Source organism: Plodia interpunctella, chromosome 14 (assembly GCF_027563975.2).
Source record: "Plodia interpunctella isolate USDA-ARS_2022_Savannah chromosome 14, ilPloInte3.2, whole genome shotgun sequence".
Classification (NCBI taxonomy): domain Eukaryota; kingdom Metazoa; phylum Arthropoda; class Insecta; order Lepidoptera; family Pyralidae; genus Plodia; species Plodia interpunctella.
The window spans coordinates 9,191,244-9,208,344 of NC_071307.1; the positions used below are offsets into that span (position 1 = coordinate 9,191,244).

The 17,101-nt window shown below is 35.7% G+C and overlaps 3 protein-coding genes across 6 annotated transcripts in view; all 3 read left to right on the forward strand.

Moving 5' to 3' along the window:
* The window catches only part of LOC128675506 (uncharacterized protein), a 152,885-nt gene extending 144,840 nt beyond the window's left edge, over positions 1-8,045 (forward strand). For all 3 annotated transcript variants that reach the window (XM_053754958.2, XM_053754957.2, XM_053754959.2), the window contains 7 exons: positions 329-496; positions 3,193-3,316; positions 3,966-4,167; positions 5,004-5,176; positions 5,345-5,517; positions 5,680-5,766; positions 5,883-8,045. In XM_053754958.2, the coding sequence (XP_053610933.1) occupies positions 329-496; positions 3,193-3,316; positions 3,966-4,167; positions 5,004-5,176; positions 5,345-5,517; positions 5,680-5,766; positions 5,883-6,065 (1,110 nt within the window). In that variant the 3' untranslated portion in view covers positions 6,066-8,045. The remainder of the gene's footprint in view (positions 1-328; positions 497-3,192; positions 3,317-3,965; positions 4,168-5,003; positions 5,177-5,344; positions 5,518-5,679; positions 5,767-5,882) is intronic.
* A 2,687-nt stretch (positions 8,046-10,732) lies between these two features.
* On the forward strand, positions 10,733-14,041 carry LOC128675384 (uncharacterized). 2 transcript variants are annotated; one of them, XM_053754769.1, is made up of 6 exons: positions 10,733-10,794; positions 11,573-11,692; positions 12,156-12,249; positions 12,524-12,625; positions 12,716-12,936; positions 13,027-14,041. In XM_053754769.1, exons 2-6 carry the CDS (start codon positions 11,578-11,580, stop codon positions 13,716-13,718), a joined length of 1,224 nt encoding a protein of 407 aa, XP_053610744.1. In that variant the 5' UTR covers positions 10,733-10,794; positions 11,573-11,577; the 3' UTR covers positions 13,719-14,041. The 2 variants fall into 2 exon arrangements, with proteins under 2 accessions (XP_053610744.1, XP_064292429.1); XM_064436359.1 differs by lacking the exon at positions 10,733-10,794 and having other exon boundaries at positions 10,844-11,692.
* Positions 14,042-14,988: 947 nt separating this feature from the next.
* On the forward strand, positions 14,989-16,930 carry LOC128675633 (uncharacterized). Its single transcript, XM_053755155.1, has 3 exons — positions 14,989-15,121; positions 16,351-16,481; positions 16,731-16,930. The coding sequence occupies exons 1-3, from the start codon at positions 15,102-15,104 to the stop codon at positions 16,928-16,930; spliced, it is 351 nt and encodes a 116-aa protein (XP_053611130.1). The 5' UTR covers positions 14,989-15,101.
* The last annotated feature ends 171 nt before the right edge of the window (positions 16,931-17,101 follow it).

Consider the following 17,101-nt stretch of genomic DNA (forward strand, 5'->3'; position numbering starts at 1 on the left):
TATAAAAGTTTACCGTTAAAGGGAATATACTTTGTAGCTTTAAACCACAGCTCCGCCGAAAATGTTATTTATTTATTTATGCCTAGTGCACTCTCCAACACTTGATTTTTGACGTGAAGATATCACATAAACCTAATTATATGTTACAATAGTTACAAAGGTTATATGTATGTACGTTGTGAACCTTCATTGCAGAAACAATCTCTTTTATATAAGATCTATAAGTAAATACTTAAGTAAATACAATACTTACCTAAGTAAATTACAATATATCAAAGTAAATCAGATCAATAGCACATCTGTTCGAGTCAAACCATTTCTCCGCCAGGACCAAACCAAATACACGATGCGTCTGGTCATCAAGAAGATATCTGAAGCCGACGAGGGTGACTACTACTGTCACGCGGAGAACGCTTTCGGGAAGACGCTGAGACCAGTCTCCGTCAGACTCAGGCCGACCACACCTCACCACAATGTCACTGAATGCTGCACCAACGTGAGTAAAACAGTATTATTTTTCCGAAAATCACTATTTTTATTTGATTTTGTTTTTACAGCCTTTAATTTTGTATTATGTATCCCACTGCTGGGCAAAGGCCACCCTTGTCCTCCTTTTGTCATCCAATGGTCTCCATCTTGAGCTTTTTATATTGCCAACCACGCTGAAACTTATCTAGATCGTCCCGCCATCTTGTTCGTGTTCTACCTCGACGCCTGCGCCCTTCGGGAACCCGAGTTGTGGTGATCTGTGCCCATGTCTTTGGCGGCATTTGGCAAATTCATTTTTAATAATAATAAAAAAACTTAGTATTTTTTTGTGAGATGATAGCATGCTCTCCAAATTTGCAAAGTACCCATTAGCCGGGGAAATATGTATGGGGAAAGTGTGTCTCCTTCCGCCTGTATGTTTCTAAACTTTATTCTTTTAAACGACGCAACCGATTTTAATTCAGTTTTCACTGTTATTTAGACAATTTATTCCCGAAATATAAATATGACTTCGTGCGAAGTTGGGCCAGGTCGCTAGTTGTATACTACTTAATAATGTACATTTTAGTTTTTTTCAAATAAATTATCTTTGTTTTTGTAATTTAATATTCTATACTATTATTATAAAGAGGTAAGCGTTTGTGAGTTTGTATGTTTGAGTCGGGTAATCTCCGAAACTACCGGACCGATTTCAAAAATTCTATCATCATTAAAAAGGTGCATTATCTAAGATTGCTATAGGCTATATTTTATCACAAAATTCCCACGGGAGCGAAGCCCCGGGAAACATCTAGTATCACATAAAAATCATTTCTCCAACGCGTTTTTCATATTATTAAGTCTACTAAGGTATTTTTTTGGCAATAGGACCAACATTTTTGCGGAGCCCGAACAAATGATTTGCGGAGCCTCAGGCCTCCACTTCGAAATCCACTGGACTATACTATACACCTATCCCTTTGTCGGCTAACCGCCTTTGACGTGGTTTGTTTATCGACCAACAATTGGCGGTCGAACCGAATTGGAAACAAGTTAGTTAGCACGAATTGCGAGCGATATACATATCACTGCTTGCACAATGTTGTAATGGTACTAGCGACAGCTACAGCTACTACTATTATGGTACTTTGTTTAAGTACGAGTATATCAAGGTTCACTAATGAAGCTATAATTGTAAATTCTATCGGAATAGTATTGTAACACTGTCACAGCTTTATAGCCATAGTAATCGGTACTTCTGGCATCACTAAGCCCAAAACGTATAGTAAATAAATACTTGATACGTAATCATATTGAAGTCATAGTAATGTCCTTTCAATCTGTATTGTAATATTTCTTGAATATATTGCATCGAGTTGTCACTGAGAAAAAAAATTGCAGCTAAAAACATTGACAACAATTAAAAATATTACTTTAATTTGTACTCAAAATTTAGAGACTTTAATGTTGAATTTCCTCTTGAGACCAATGAGTTACGACTGCTAGGAGTAGGGTGACCAACGCTTATGTATAAAAAATAAGGATTGTATTCCGAAAAAACTAAAGCGTACTAACATTTACTTCAAAAAAATCAATAAAACACTCGCATAAATATAAGCAGATACATACTTAAGAGCTATAATTTGTAATTCACTATATCGCCCCTCAAGATCTAAGTAATTTTCACTCTATTATAAGGATAAATAAAAAATTAAGATAGCCCCGACTCAAGTTTCTGGCTTACTCGTCATCTGCTAGAATAGAGTTGACGATTCCAAACACACATTTTCCAAACATAGCTAAGAACAATCTCGATTTAATTCTCATGCAAATAAAAAAAAACTACATAAACATCGGTTCAGTCCTAAGGCTGCTACGATGCCACGGACAGACATTACATACTGATACAATACACTTAAATTTATAACTTCCCTCCTTCTGAAAACACCAGGCCTCAAGTTCGCATAATATAAGTCAAAATAAACTGTAATTTACACGTATATTCTGGAATTCTTACTATCATATTAATGCATCCCTAAAATTCAGAAAGTGTATTAACCCTAAGAGCCCGCCCAACATTTATTTTCGTCACAAAATTAAAGTTCTTCGGATGACAAGTTTCGTCTCGCCTCAAACGACTGACCTATCAATTCGAGACCTCTAAAAACCCTTTTGTAGCAACATTTCAGAACAAAACAACGACTGTTTAATTGCAAATTTGGTTCCAACTAATTTGGACCCGTGAAGGGTCCTGCCCGTTATGAGAAACAAAATAAGTGAGAGTTACTTAATTTATACCATTTGCTGAGGATATTATCTAGGAGATTGGTCTTCTTTAAGGTTTAAGATTTTTTATTTATTTTAAAAATCCAGTTCTATCATTTAAAATTCGCATTCAACGCAAAAGCATACTCTCTCCTTTTCTTTCTCTCTCTCTCTCTCAACTGAGAGTTTCCCGTTTTCTTCCTTAGCTTTTGAACGTCTGAGCCCTGGGTCCTCAATGTAATAGATGCACGCTAAATAACAAAATATGGAGATGTACCTGCAGGACAAAATCGATATATAACTAAATCCTGGTTATGATATAGCCATATCATTATTATTATATCATTCTTAGCGTCTTCGTAACGCAAGACAATCTCATCTTCACACGTCTGTGTATTTCGATTCTGTATGAGACGTCACTGACCCCAGATTTTAGACCAAATATTTTTTTAATCACAGATGAATGTGTCGTCAGCGTGTATCGACGCGTGCAGCTTCCACATCGACATGGACCACATCCTCGACCGGCCCGAGTGTCTCAACGACTTCGACAAGCTGATGAAGTGCGCCGCTGATGGATCAGGTATGTTCAAATACGTACACCGCGACTACGGTACGAGCACCGCCGAAGTTGACCACATTGAGAATAGAAGAAAACAACTGTTCTGTTTTACAGGCTATTAATTCCCTTTGTTGCCCTTGGTCCATTCGACGAGTTCTACTGGTCAATCATAGGATAATATTTGCCTTGTAATTTGCACTATTATTGTGATAGTGTGGGTGATCCACACTTGCAACTTCTTTTGCAATAAGAATATTTTCAAATGCTTTCATTATCACCACTATCAATTTTACTTGTCAAATTGTTTTCGTGCATTGTTGATTATTTTGTGTAAATTTTTTCCCAAAACTTCCAGTAGGGTTATCTATACCTTATTATCTCTCCCTCTTTAATGTCGAATTCCAATCATGTAATGTACATTTGACGACCTCGGTGGCGCAATGGTAAAGTACTTGCCTCCTAAAGTAACCGAGGTTCGATTCCCCAGTCGGGTCTTGATGAAAAATTAACTTCTGCTCAGACAGATCTTACAAAAGAAAGCTTTCTGATTGGCCCGGGTCTTGGATGTTTATCTATATATGTATTTGTTATAAAATATGGTGTCGTTGAGTTAGTATCCCATAACACAATGATTTGTCCGTATATATTTATTTATTTATTTATTTTCTAGACCATCGCAGCTGCTGCGCCTCGTGGGGCGTGCCCCGCAACTGCCTCGAGCTGTGCCGCGGAGGCGTGGTCTCCCGCAACTGCACCCTGCACCACGCGCACCGGGCGCTCACCTGCTTCAGGGAGTCCGGCGCGAAGATGCCCGGGCCCCCCAGGAACTTGAAGGCCCATGTCGCTCCGACGCCGAATGCTGTGCTCTTGAGGTAATGCGGGAAAAATATGGATAAGAGTAGTACAAAACCTAGGCGAGTTGATGTAGGCTGGAAATGATATGATGAGGTAATGTTACTTACACTACTAAGTAAAAACTTCGCGAACACACAATTACTGGTAATTAGTTACATTACAATTTTAGAACTTCGTTTGTGTATCGTCGAAGTCATACAAATAGTTTGTAGCTTGGGTAGGTATTAATTAATTTAGAATATGATGTGAAAACTTGCCTGCGTAAATCTTTTCTGAATACATTATTTGATTTTTAATTAAAAAAATAACATTGAGTTCTCGAAATATTACAGAACCTTAATTAAAAAATTCAATATGATACTACTAAAATGAATAAAAACAATAATTTTTAGAATGACAGAATTCTTAGAATATAATTAATCAAGGGCCAACCCTTTTCGTTCCCCTTCTGAGAATTGACGACAAATATTTTGTATTAATTAGTTTTTTTTATGCGACAATATTCTGTAATTGGTTTTTGAACAAGACGTGGACTTGGTCTGCATAGTGAAGAACTGTAAAATCGAAAATAATGGAAACTTTAATTCTTTTAACGGTTTGGTAACTTTGTTTAAAAACATTACATAATTAATTATTGTTTTTCATCAAGATGATCCATTTAGAATATATTTATTATCTCATATGGGAGATGTATGTTCGGGGAGAAAGGAATTAGCAGCTTCAATAATAATTTTGGTATATATAGATATATTTAAATCAAACAACATTTTTTTATCTATCTAGTAGGCAAACTGGCATGTAACTCACCTTAGTCTAAGTCGGCTAAAATTAATGTCATTTTCTTGTTTTTTAGCTGGGAGCCTCCAATCAAAAATCCCCAGACGGTCTACCTATACCGCGTGTTCTGGCGAGCGTACGGTGCCAAGGTGCCTGAGAAGTTGGATACCAGTGAGACGAGCGTGGTGCTGACTGGACTTCAAAATGATGTCCGATACGAGTGTGTAGTTAAGGCGGCTAATGATGTTGGTGAGTAATATTCGATATATCAGACGATTCTTAACGTAAAATTGTAGAATCCTTTGCATGGTTTAATGTTTGGGATTTCATTTAGTTTTTCTGATTTTTTTTATTATATACAAAGTAAAATCTGACTGAATCATTTTGACAGCTTTATTAACATATATTTATCAACAGGTACCTCGTCTCTAAGTGATCCAATCATGTTCACGACAGCTGGTCAAGAAACCGGAGCGGCGGCCGCGCCGGTCACGTCGTCCGGCACCGCCTCCGCAGTGGGACTCGCCGTCGCTTGTGTCTTAGTTGCGGCGATACTATTCGCCGCTGCATTTTACTATAGGCATAGAAAGGTAGGCTTTATTTCCAAACTATATTTCTGTTTTGGTTCAGAAAAAAGTAACTACTGCAAAATATACTGAAATTAAGAGTTTTAAAGACGAATTTTGTCATTGTCTTATATACTTAGATGATGTCAATATAAACGGGATAACTTGAAGTTCTTCTGTTTTCAGAATCTCAGACTGAAGGCACAAGGTGGCGTGGCTTTTGAAAATCCTAGCTACCTAAGAGAACCAAATCCCGATACCATTGTCAGCAATGTAAGTATTTCATCGTCGAACCGGCTTTTTCCTATCCTGTATTGTGGAACACATCTTCGTTTTTTATTATCGGTATCCGATTGACTAGTTTACTCACAATGTTGTTCTTTAACCAGGGTGCCGTATTAAACGGGAACGCCAACGGCGGGAACGGTGTAGTAAACGGAGTATCAAACAGTTCAGCGTGGAGACAAGAGACGCTTCAGAATCCCGGCACCGCCCGGGAGGTGGACCCCACGCTGTACGAGGAGCTGAAGCTGGGACAGGACGGCGCCGGCTTCAAGAGACTGAAGCCATAGCCCGCGGCGGCGCGCCGCTCCCCGCGGCTGTCGTCGCCGCGCGTGGCGCCGCGGTTCTGAGCGTCGCGGCCGCGCGTGGCTTTATATATAGCGCCGTCAGCGCGTGACACAGTATTCTCCTCTCGCTCGCACTCGTTACTTGATCATATTGATAGAACGGTGCTGCTCAATTGCTCTGCGACAATTTATTACTAAACCACAATTTCAATGTGATCAAGCCGTGAGTATACCTGTTATTGTGTATAAATACTTTTTTTCTTTACGTATCCACCAAGATTGTGCATTTGTTCGGATTATGCGAGCGAGTTATATCGAGAATGTATATATATTTCTACAATGAATCACAAATAAATTGTGTACAGTAGTATTTTAATGCAACCGGTTGGATACGCTGCCATAGCAGAGTGTAGTAAAATATGTTAAACAGTAACAGATTAGTAACATACTTGATGTGATTTTTAACCAAAAAAAAATGACTTCATGTACTTGTCATTTCATGTAAATATAGTTGATTCTAACCAACTAAAAACTGGATTGCGTCAGTCTTATAATTTCTAAAATAGTATTTTATTATAATGTATCATTACTATTTTATTATGACAAGGCAATAATAATATATTAAACAATCAACTATAACTATTCTTGAAGTGACTAGATATTAGAATGCTAACGCCATCTAGTTTTTAGCTTGAGAACAGACCTGTTAATGAGTAACTTAAGCCCCGTAGCTCCACCTCGAGTTTAATGATAATAAAATTAGGTCATTCTTTAACAAAAATGTGCCTTCAAAATGATTTATAAAGTAGTTAGTATAGTAATAGTTACCTTTTGATCTGTAAAGTATACCTAATGTAAATAAAACACACATTCCAATTAACTGTAACAGTTATTTACCTTCTAAAGAAAACCAAATGTAGAGGTACCCGCATCTGAATGTTTCATTATTATTACGAATATTTATTTAAGATTTTTTTATCAAATTCATGATCAAATTTGCATACATGTTTACGAAAACTGTTGAGAATACAAATTCATTATACAACAATCACTTTAAATTATTAAATTTATATTAATTTGATACAATTATACATTCCGTAATGAATAAACACCATATATCTATAAACCGTAATAAAAAAAGAAAATATAATTTTGGATGCGGAAATCTCTTAAGTATATCATTGATCTTAACGAAACGGGTTTCGAAGTTTTTTTTTTACAAAACTGGCTCGCCAGTTATTAAGCATATCAGTTACCATAATCGATGGATAAATATATGATGCCGCGTTTTAATATACATTGCGGCCTTTTAGATAAATTTTGTTCATTCCATGGCAATGTATACTAAACGTAGTATCAATTGGAGGTAAATAATACTTCATATAAGCGAATATGAAAAAGGAACACGAATCTCATAAAAAACTGATTGCTTTCAGAATTTTTCATAAACGCTTATGGAGCCTAATGGAGTATCACACTATGTATGATTTGCTGAATATCTAACATAATATAATATCCTCATTTATTTATTACATCTTCACAATTATATATTATATGTTACTAGCGGCCCACCCCGGCTTCGCTCGGTTAAAAACATATTAAATTATATACCTAAACCTTCCTCAGGAATCACACTATTTATTGGTGAAAACCGGATGAAAATCCGTGCAGTAGTTTTGAGTTTATCGAAACAGACATGTCACTCTGAATGTATTCTTTTAACAAAAACATATTTCAAAATTTTAATTTACATATTTCTGTTAAATATTTATTAATGATCTCATTTGAAAATTGTTAAATAAAATTATGTTTTCTGTCAATAAATGCATAGTGTGATTGAAATTGTATTTTTGCTCAGAAAATAATAATGAGATGAGTATTTGATCTTCTATTGTACTAATGATATAATTTAGGTAAGAACGGATGTGATTAGATTTGTAAATAATATTGATAAAAAATTAAATAAAAAAGACAGATATTATACATTTTGTTTTATTGATATACATGTCGCGATACCCATTGTTCCTCGTTATAGTATTGTTATTGTTGTATTACAATAATACAAGAAGAAAAATTAAGTCAGATTTTATTCATTTTTATTTATTTTAGTCTTTTAATCATTCTTCTAATTAAAATCATTACCTTGTATAATTTTTTTCTTTGTTTTAATTGTTTCTTTTCACACAGATTAAGCATAATCTGGTCACACAATAGCATATACCTACCCTAGAGAGTCCTACCGCTAAGTAACAAGAGGAATGGTTTTATTCCAGCGGTGGTTCGGCTACTGAAGTTATCCCTATAACCCGACATAATAGTCTCAGAACTCTAAATGTACGCCCTCCTACTTACCTTCTTCTTAAAAGGGCTGCCATCTTCAATACTTGCAGAATTATTAGAAAATTTATCTCTCCAGAATATTAAAATATGTTAGCTTTGCTAAAAGCCCGCAAAGATATTCAAAATCCATATCTATATCCAGATATAAATTATGAAAAGGATGTAAAAATAAAACATAAATACATATAATAATATAAAAACATTTCCTATAAACATCTCAAATAACAAATCTTACAAAATAACTAGTAATGAGAAAAGTTACGGAGTTATATGAACTGAGACGAAGGTAAACAAAATCCCTTATTCAGCTTGCACAACTACCGTAACTAAGAGAACATTTTTATTAACTCATCACTTTTTGTTTTATCCTAAAATTAAGTAACAGCTTAACTTTAGGATAAAACAAAAAGTGGAATTTCAAACGCCCTATCCAAAACATGTCGCCAGGCAACTGTCGCCGAGTTAAACTGAGTTAGTGAAATAGTAACGTAGATCTTATTTATTATTTCTATCCGTTGTTCAAATTTTAAACTTTATGTATTATTTTATTTGTAATCTGTGTGGTCAATTATTGAATAGAAATCACTTCCCATTATCATCGTCTTTGTATCTCGCTCTCGCATCTAAGTAGGTACCGTAAGATCTCAACTGAAAATCAGTGTATTGCCCCCCCGGATAATAGTCCCGCTGAGTTGTGTCCTTTTTGTATTGCTGCAGCACTCTTCATTGTATTGTGTGTGTTAAGAACCTGTATGTGTGGTGTATTTTGAGTTGTAGCTACAAATAAAAATTTTATCTATCTATCTTAATGGAACTTGGCGATGGCAGTAGGTATGATCAGTTTACAATATGACTTCATCTAAATAGTAGATTACTAGCGGCTCGTCCTGACTTGGATCGCATAAAACCAAAATAAATTACAGACTTAAACCTTCCTCAAGAGTCTATCTATTGAAAATAACCGGCATCAAAATCCATTGCGCAGTTTTAGGGATCTAAGCGTACATAGGGACAGACAACGGAAAGCGACTTTAATCTAGAGTGTCTTAGCTATGTTTGGAAAATGTGCGTTCAGGCGTTTGGAAACCGTCAGCTCTTATCTAACAGATGAGAGGAAGCCAACAACTTTGAGTCTGGGATGTTTTTATTATACTACTATTGTCCGCTTCGCATGATTTTTTCACGGGAGCAGTTATTTTTCAGAGACGAAAGGTACCCTATGTCCTTCTCCATACTTTAAACTATGTGCAAAATTTCAAGAAGATTGGGTGAGTAGATAAAGCGTGAAAATATAACAAACATATAAACTTACTTTCGTATTTATATTTATAGTTGGCATGGAGTGATAGTGATAAACTCTTCGAAAATAATCTTCTACTAGGAAAAGAACAATTTAAATTGTTCCACGTAAAAAATATTAGAAAACAAAATTGTAATAACAAATAGCATCAAAGCATGTTCGAATGCTATGATGAAAACAAAGTAATAAGATTTAAACAAAGCGAGTTTCTTTTGTGCCAATTACGACGACGAGAAGATAACTTGGCCATTTACAAACTTTCAGCGAAATTATACTTATTTCCTGCATTCCGCGAGTTTTGAAGTGACTCGGTTACAAAATTGTACAATAAAAAATAAAGATAAAAGATATTTTATTCGCAAAGCACGTGTAAATTGATACATCACAAATATTTTAAACACTACATGCCACATATATATAATATATAGTCGCTGCTATACATACATAAATGAATTATAAAAAGGAAAAGAATGTTTCCGAATTAAAATGGCCATAAGATTAAGTTTATCTGTCAAAAAATCATTAATCCTTCTAATATTACAAATGCCAAAGTTAGAGAGGCACTTTCACGCAAAATCTACTGGACGGATTGTTATGAAATTTGGTACACGGGCGGGTAGAGTATAACTTGGAATAACATATATGGTACTTATCCCGAAATCCCCACGGGAGCGAAGCCTCGGGGCGCAACTAGTTTATATAGGAGGTACATAAATATTATTTTGGATGATAAATTAGAACTACCTATTATTTTCACCAATCAGTACCTTAAGTCGTATAAAGTCCACTATTGTTATTCATGAATATTTCTATATTATTTTGATATTGATGCTTTATATAATATTAATGAGAAAAAAGTAGCAACCTCCTACTTTCTCACACTTCTATTGGCGCTTATAAAAATTGAACGTATTCGTGACAAGATAATTCTTAAGTAGACGATAAATGTCGACAATTAAAGGAAAAGAGTTTTTAATAAATTGCAACTGTTTAATTACAGTAAGTAAATATATAAATATTGGACCCGAATTGAAATTCTAGTTCCTGGTTGATATTCATATTTGGTGGTATAACATCCAGAAAATTCTGCGGGTAATTTGAATTAAAGATTTTATAATACTACTTAATTGGGAACAAATAGCTTGAGAAACAGGCCTATTAAATAAAAAAAAAATATAGGCTTGATTGATCTTGACACTGATAAAGTTTTAGAGGGTTATGTCGTCTCATTCAAATTCTGTGTAGGCATCTGCTTAAACCGTAGTCTCCTCATACACACGCCATTTTATAACAATCGTCATCATCACATTAGCATCAAAAAATCCACTCTTTCTCACATTCTCGCACGTGCAAGTTACATCCTCGGATTGGACCCCCAAGCGTACTACATAAAAAAGAAACATAGTGTTCAAAGCTTCCTTAAGTCGATTCATTCGCCCGGGAGAATACCAATTGATCTTATTTTAGGGCATAGGAAACCATACGCCACAAACTATCTATAGGTTTTTCTTATAGACCAATATTTCAAGCGGTGCTGGTGTAATTGTTAAGACACCCGCCTGTAGATCCAAAGGTCTCAGGTTCGAATCCTACTCGTGCCACATGAGTTTGTATACCAATCTGACTCATGTATAGTAGTTTTGATTGATCAAAACTTGTTTCCGGTGAAGGAAAACATCGTGAGGAAACCTGCACACTGATTGATTATTAACTTTTGTGTGAAATGGAGAAGGCAATGGCAAATTACCACTCCATTATTAATGCCAAGAAAGTTGTTGTGTGTGTATAATTCCACGTAATGACCACGACCCTCAGCCATGAGGAATACGACTATGAAGAAGAATATTTGATGTTTGACAACAATTTGAAGGAGCAATGGCGTGGGGGTATTTCGGCAAGTATCTGCACTGCGACCTGCCCAGGATGCTGTGGAACGTGACGACCATGCTGAGGCTGGTGGCGTTGGATATCGACAGCCGGAATAAGAATGGTCAGACAGTACAGATTATAAATGCAGATTTTATATGGTTATTTCACCTATGAATTAAAAAATAATAGTGAAGCGAAGGTTAGGATTTTTCCCCACCTTAACAATTGTAACAAGGTTCAGTGTAAAAATGGCAAGTCGTGGCGCATTACTGTAATTTTTAACACAAATCATAAGCACTGGCTATCGCTTTACGGGATTTCGATTTTCATCTCAGTTGTCAATTTTCTACAAATCAGATAACTTCGATAATACGTTGAAAAAATAACGAATTTTTTGAACAGCTTCATCATCACCCAGCGGAAAACATCCAAAAACTAAAAATATATCTCTGTGTAATTTTGTCTGCACCTCATACAGTCAGATTTTTATCCAAACAATATAAATACAAAAAAAAATTTTGCTCTCGCTCCATCAACGAGTAAACATCTCCAGATACGTAATTTAAATATACAATATTTTGCAGGTGTCCCTCTCTTATTAAAACTGCTTCTCCCTTTCTTGGTATTCGGCTTTTACTACGTATTTTTCTTCTCCGGTCTCTGGTTTGTGCTCATCAGGTATATATATCCAACTTTTCAATATTTTCCTAACCTTATCTAAATTCACCAAAAGTAGGCCATTATATTATCATCTTCAGAAGTACTTCAGTCTCATATATTCCAGCTGCCAAACAGAGCATTGTTGAGTTCCGATTTGAAGGATATGAGAGAGAAGAGGCATATGACCCTAGACCTCAAGATATTTTAATCTTAAATTTCCACGGGTCCGATCATGGTTTGTTAGCATGTAAATGAATTGAAAATCATGTGATGTAGTTATATCTTATCTCAGGGGCAGTCAAATTGGCCTGGACCACTACAGAATGGTGGTGCTATCCCTAGTCATCTCTACAGAGATAGGACCCATCAAATATTATTATCTATTTTGGAACAGGTAAGCAACAATATTGAGAAGCCACTCGAAAAGAAAGTCCTTCTGTTTTTAGAAAATACTTAAATACAAATGTTAAAAATACTATTTCAGATTGGCGACTAGAGTTCTTTTAGATAATTACTTGTCTTGCGATGCAAAGCTGGACCCCGAAAGTAAAATGAGCAAATATGTCCTTCAGCACATGAGCAAGGTCTATAAGAGAGCAGCCATCTATTGGGTCATCATCATCGGCAATGGAGTTGTTTTCTGTGCGAGACCTCTCTTCCACCCAACTGAGAGAAGAATTGTGGACGATAATTTTCCTTTTTATGGTAAATAATTCAAATTCCCGTTCCTGAGAACGAACAACGTTATTGTTGAAATTTTTTTATAATTTAAATAATCTAAATTTTATTTCACAGGCCTGGAGCCAAGTACGGAATCTCCCAATTACGAACTGAGTATAATCGCTATGGTGTTAGCTGTCATCTTCACCGTGTTCCCTCCAGCCCAGGTCAACGTCCTCCTGCTGACCATTGTGGGCTACACAGAGTCCCATCTGATAGCTATGAGCTCCGAACTCAGAACACTCTGGAAAGACGCTGAACAGTATTGCGAAGATGTCAAGAGCAATCCAGGACCAGCGAACGATGTCGATGATAAAGTCATCAAGAATTATTATATAAGAAACAAACTTAGAATAATAAACTATTTTCACGTGACCAATATAGATTTAATCAGAGAAACTCAGAGTATATTTCAGAATGCGTTTGCTGGAGAACTGCTCGTGCTGATTGTCGCTCTCATCACGGAGTTGCTGGGTGGTTTAGAAAATACATACATCCAGATACCTTTTGCGTACATCCAAGTGGGGATAGAATGTCTAGCGGGTCAGAAATTGATAGATGCAGGGATAATTTTCGAAAATGCGCTGTATGATAGCCAGTGGGAGAATTTCGATGTATCCAATAGAAGGACTATTGTGTGTATGTTGATGAATGCTCAGAAAACGCTGAACTTGACTGCCGGTGGTATCTCGCTCATGAACTTCGAGCTGTTGATGAGGATTAATAAAGGTATATATTCTGCGTACACCGCGCTGCGAACAAAATAATAGATTCTAGTAGTCCGATATAAAGAGTAGACCTACAATCATCCCTTATGGTTCTTTCTTCATAAACAGTCCGAGTCCAGATTCACTTTCCTATGGTTTTTCGCTTCGCCCTTCTTCCAGGGCCGGGTGGATGCGGCTTTTCTCTTGGCTTTAGCATTTATTTGATCATATCATATTTTTTGTAAAGTTATAAAATCTCTATCACAAACAAAACAAAGCTGAATTGTATAAAGTTTAAAGCCATACATAGTATCAGCTTCTGCCACTGTGCTTTACTCATGTGTATTTTGTACTATAAAGTTTAAATAAATGAAAATATTTTTGGTCTGTTTATTTGGTTGTCCTTCTATCATGTGGTAAAAGAGATTGTAAAACGTTTTACTTTTCACGTATACCTCAGTGGAAGGTTCATCCTTATTTTTAATAGTTCCACTTTCTTTCATCTCCGCATGTTGCCTCTCGCGGCGGCGAAGCCGGGATCAGCGTAAGATTCGGCTGTGATTTTACAACCGGCAGCCTACCTGACGTTCAGCCCTCTCTGATAATGCAATAATTGCCTATCAGCTGCCTAATCTATGTGTCCCTTAGTAATTTATCATAACCTACCGAAATTAAAGGTATTTAGGCATAATTTTACGTTAGATTTATAACATTTGTGTTGGGAAATGGTGTGTGAAATTGCAGATTCCGAGCCAAGCGACTCATTAGAAGAGTTCAGAGTCTACATAATTATAACATTCTCAGTTTACACCGAAAACAACATTAATTTTAATTATCTTTTACCGGATATTTAAATTTATCTAGCAAGGTAAATTACGAGAGTAATTAAGTATGGTTATCCCTTTTCCGCTTGATTCTAACAGAAGGGGAAGCCCAAGAAGTGCCGGCTTGATATCGTAAAGGCGATACGAGTGATCTAACAACTCAAGGTGACACACCGTTGGAAACGGATTAAATAAAGCAGAAAAGTGAACTCTGGAAGGATGAAGCAAAAGGGAATCGATCCAGGTTAGAGAGAGAGGAATGCCCTGAAATTTCGGTTATACCCATTGTCTGACATTTTGCTAAACATTTATCTCTATAGAATATACAGTGCATAATTTGCTAGAGGCATTCCATAGCTCAGTTAATACTTAATTCGTAAATTGTCCGCCTGAACCAAGATTCGTATTCGACATACTCATTACTAAATCGATATTCGCTAAATGACCTACCTCTGTCGTATATAACTAGAATCCACAGCTAGAAACATAAATAAATAACATTTTGGATCGTCCAATACAGAAACGCAGCAAAATAATTATAAAATATATATTTTTTTAATGACAATAAACTACAAAATCACTATCACTACATATTGTAAAACAAATTCGCTGCCGCAGGATGCTTAGACGGATTTTGATGTAGGTTTTTAAAATATATAGTGTGATATATGGTGTAGCCAAGGTGGGGGCCGCTAGTAACTTATAAATTAAATATATATATAGAAGGCATGTGCCAATAACACAGGCGGCAATCCCGCGCTGAAACACAATGGAAATTCCACCTGCTAAGTTCACCAAGGTGAACCACGACCACTTTTTCTTGTCGGCGGTCCATCTCAATTAACCTAATCAAAATTAAAATGCACATACGTCCAGCAGGACCCCAGTCCCGACAGTCTTGTAGACTAAATACTGATTTAATTCTAATTTAGTGCTCTTAATATTTCTCCTATATAAAAAAAAAAAACTAATTAAAATGCCAGCAGGGTCCTTCGTAGTAATCTAAAGTAAGTTCTCACAAGCTACAAGAAACTGGCATATCGGTACGAGCACTGCTGAGAGGAAATGCCGAAAGAAACTCATTTGAACAGTGTCGGTCCCCTATCATGCCAGAAGGGCTTACAATTATTGTTTCTTAAATTTTTTTTTGTCCAATCAAAAAGTATATACAAACATGTTATGATTGTGATCAGAGTGCTGATAAAAAATATATAGATGTAAAACACAATTAATTGCACACAAAAATATATGAGAAAGTTCTCCTCAGTTTACACCACCATTTTCCACTTGAAACTTGAATCCAGTTCTTATTACGAATGAAAAACCAATTATATAAATGTTGATGACGATATAATTGAAATACAATTAAAATTGTTAAACAAAGAAAGTTCTATAGAACTTGCTTTGGAAAAGTTACGTTGATTTCCAAGTATTATTTTTGTTTCAATGAAATGTTTTCATTGTCATTCTCTGTATATTATTTTTGTTTTACATGCCTCAAAAGGAAAATAAACAGAAACCTTATAGGATCATTTTGTTGTCCGTCTGTCAACCTGATTTTGAAACGTTGTACAAACCTTTATTATAGAAAAATAAATGCGTAAGGAAGTATGTTTGTTACCTCTTCACGCTGTATCTACTCAACCAATTTTATTGGTAATGATTATTAATACTGTCGAGTTACACATGTCAAAGATTATTAATCGAGTCGACTTAGTCGAGTTAATAAAAAAAAACAACAAAACAAAAATAATTTGGAAGACGACAACCTTCTATCTATAAATCAAACGAAGAACTTTAGCAAAGGTGTTTAAAATATATTTGTAGTAAGCTGGTAGAATCCTAATTATTATATTATTTTTTAATAGCAAATTATCAGTAATGTTTTCGAAATTACGCATATTTGGTTTGGAGAACTGCGACCTGCCGACCATGGTGGATAACTGTTCAATTCTACTTCGAGGCCTTGCTCTAAACGTGGATCCTACCTACGATAAGAGTAAGTAAATATATATATATATATGTGACAACTAGATGTGCCAATGAACGTGTGAAGTGGAGGAGAAAATTTGGATAGCAGATTCTGGGCTCCAACTGCCTATAGCAGAAGAAGCAAAGGAAAACGGTCTAATGAGAGACAGAGACCTTTGAATAGCAATTCCAACTCGACAAAACGCACAAATACCCGAAAAAATATCTTAATTCACGTATGTATCTAACATGAATATACTTGTAATATCATTTCAAGAAATTCCCAAGATCTTCTATGTTTCGACAATCGTCATAATCCTGTGCTACTTATACGTGTGCGTGTTCTCCATGATTTGGTTTGTGTTCTGGAGGTGCGTGGAAACTGGAGACATCATCAATGCAATGGACATCTTTGCTCTCGGCGTCTGCAGCGAAATTAGCACTGTGAAGTTCGTTTATGTGTACGTTTATCAGTAACTGCAGATCAAATTATAGTTTGTGTTTTAGCTGATCCAATCTTGACAACACTTAGGTTTTTTAACCTTAGGTAACTTAACTTGGAAAATATCATGGATAAAGTCGTTGTTTCACACATCACATGTGTGATACAAGTATTATTACAACAACAACTGCTGATTTATGCAGATA

Bases quoted from the DNA above. Each gene is read 5' to 3' on its own strand.
- LOC128675384 (XM_053754769.1), top strand. From the start codon at position 11,578: ATGGCGTGGGGGTATTTCGGCAAGTATCTGCACTGCGACCTGCCCAGG. The intron at 11,693-12,155 runs GTCAGACAGTAC...AATATTTTGCAG, and splicing joins CGACAGCCGGAATAAGAATG to GTGTCCCTCTCTTATTAAAA. The intron at 12,626-12,715 runs GTAAGCAACAAT...ATACTATTTCAG, and splicing joins TATTATCTATTTTGGAACAG to ATTGGCGACTAGAGTTCTTT.
- LOC128675633 (XM_053755155.1), top strand. From the start codon at position 15,102: ATGCTTAGACGGATTTTGAT. The intron at 15,122-16,350 runs GTAGGTTTTTAA...ATTTTTTAATAG, and splicing joins ATGCTTAGACGGATTTTGAT to CAAATTATCAGTAATGTTTT. The intron at 16,482-16,730 runs GTAAGTAAATAT...TATCATTTCAAG, and splicing joins GGATCCTACCTACGATAAGA to AAATTCCCAAGATCTTCTAT.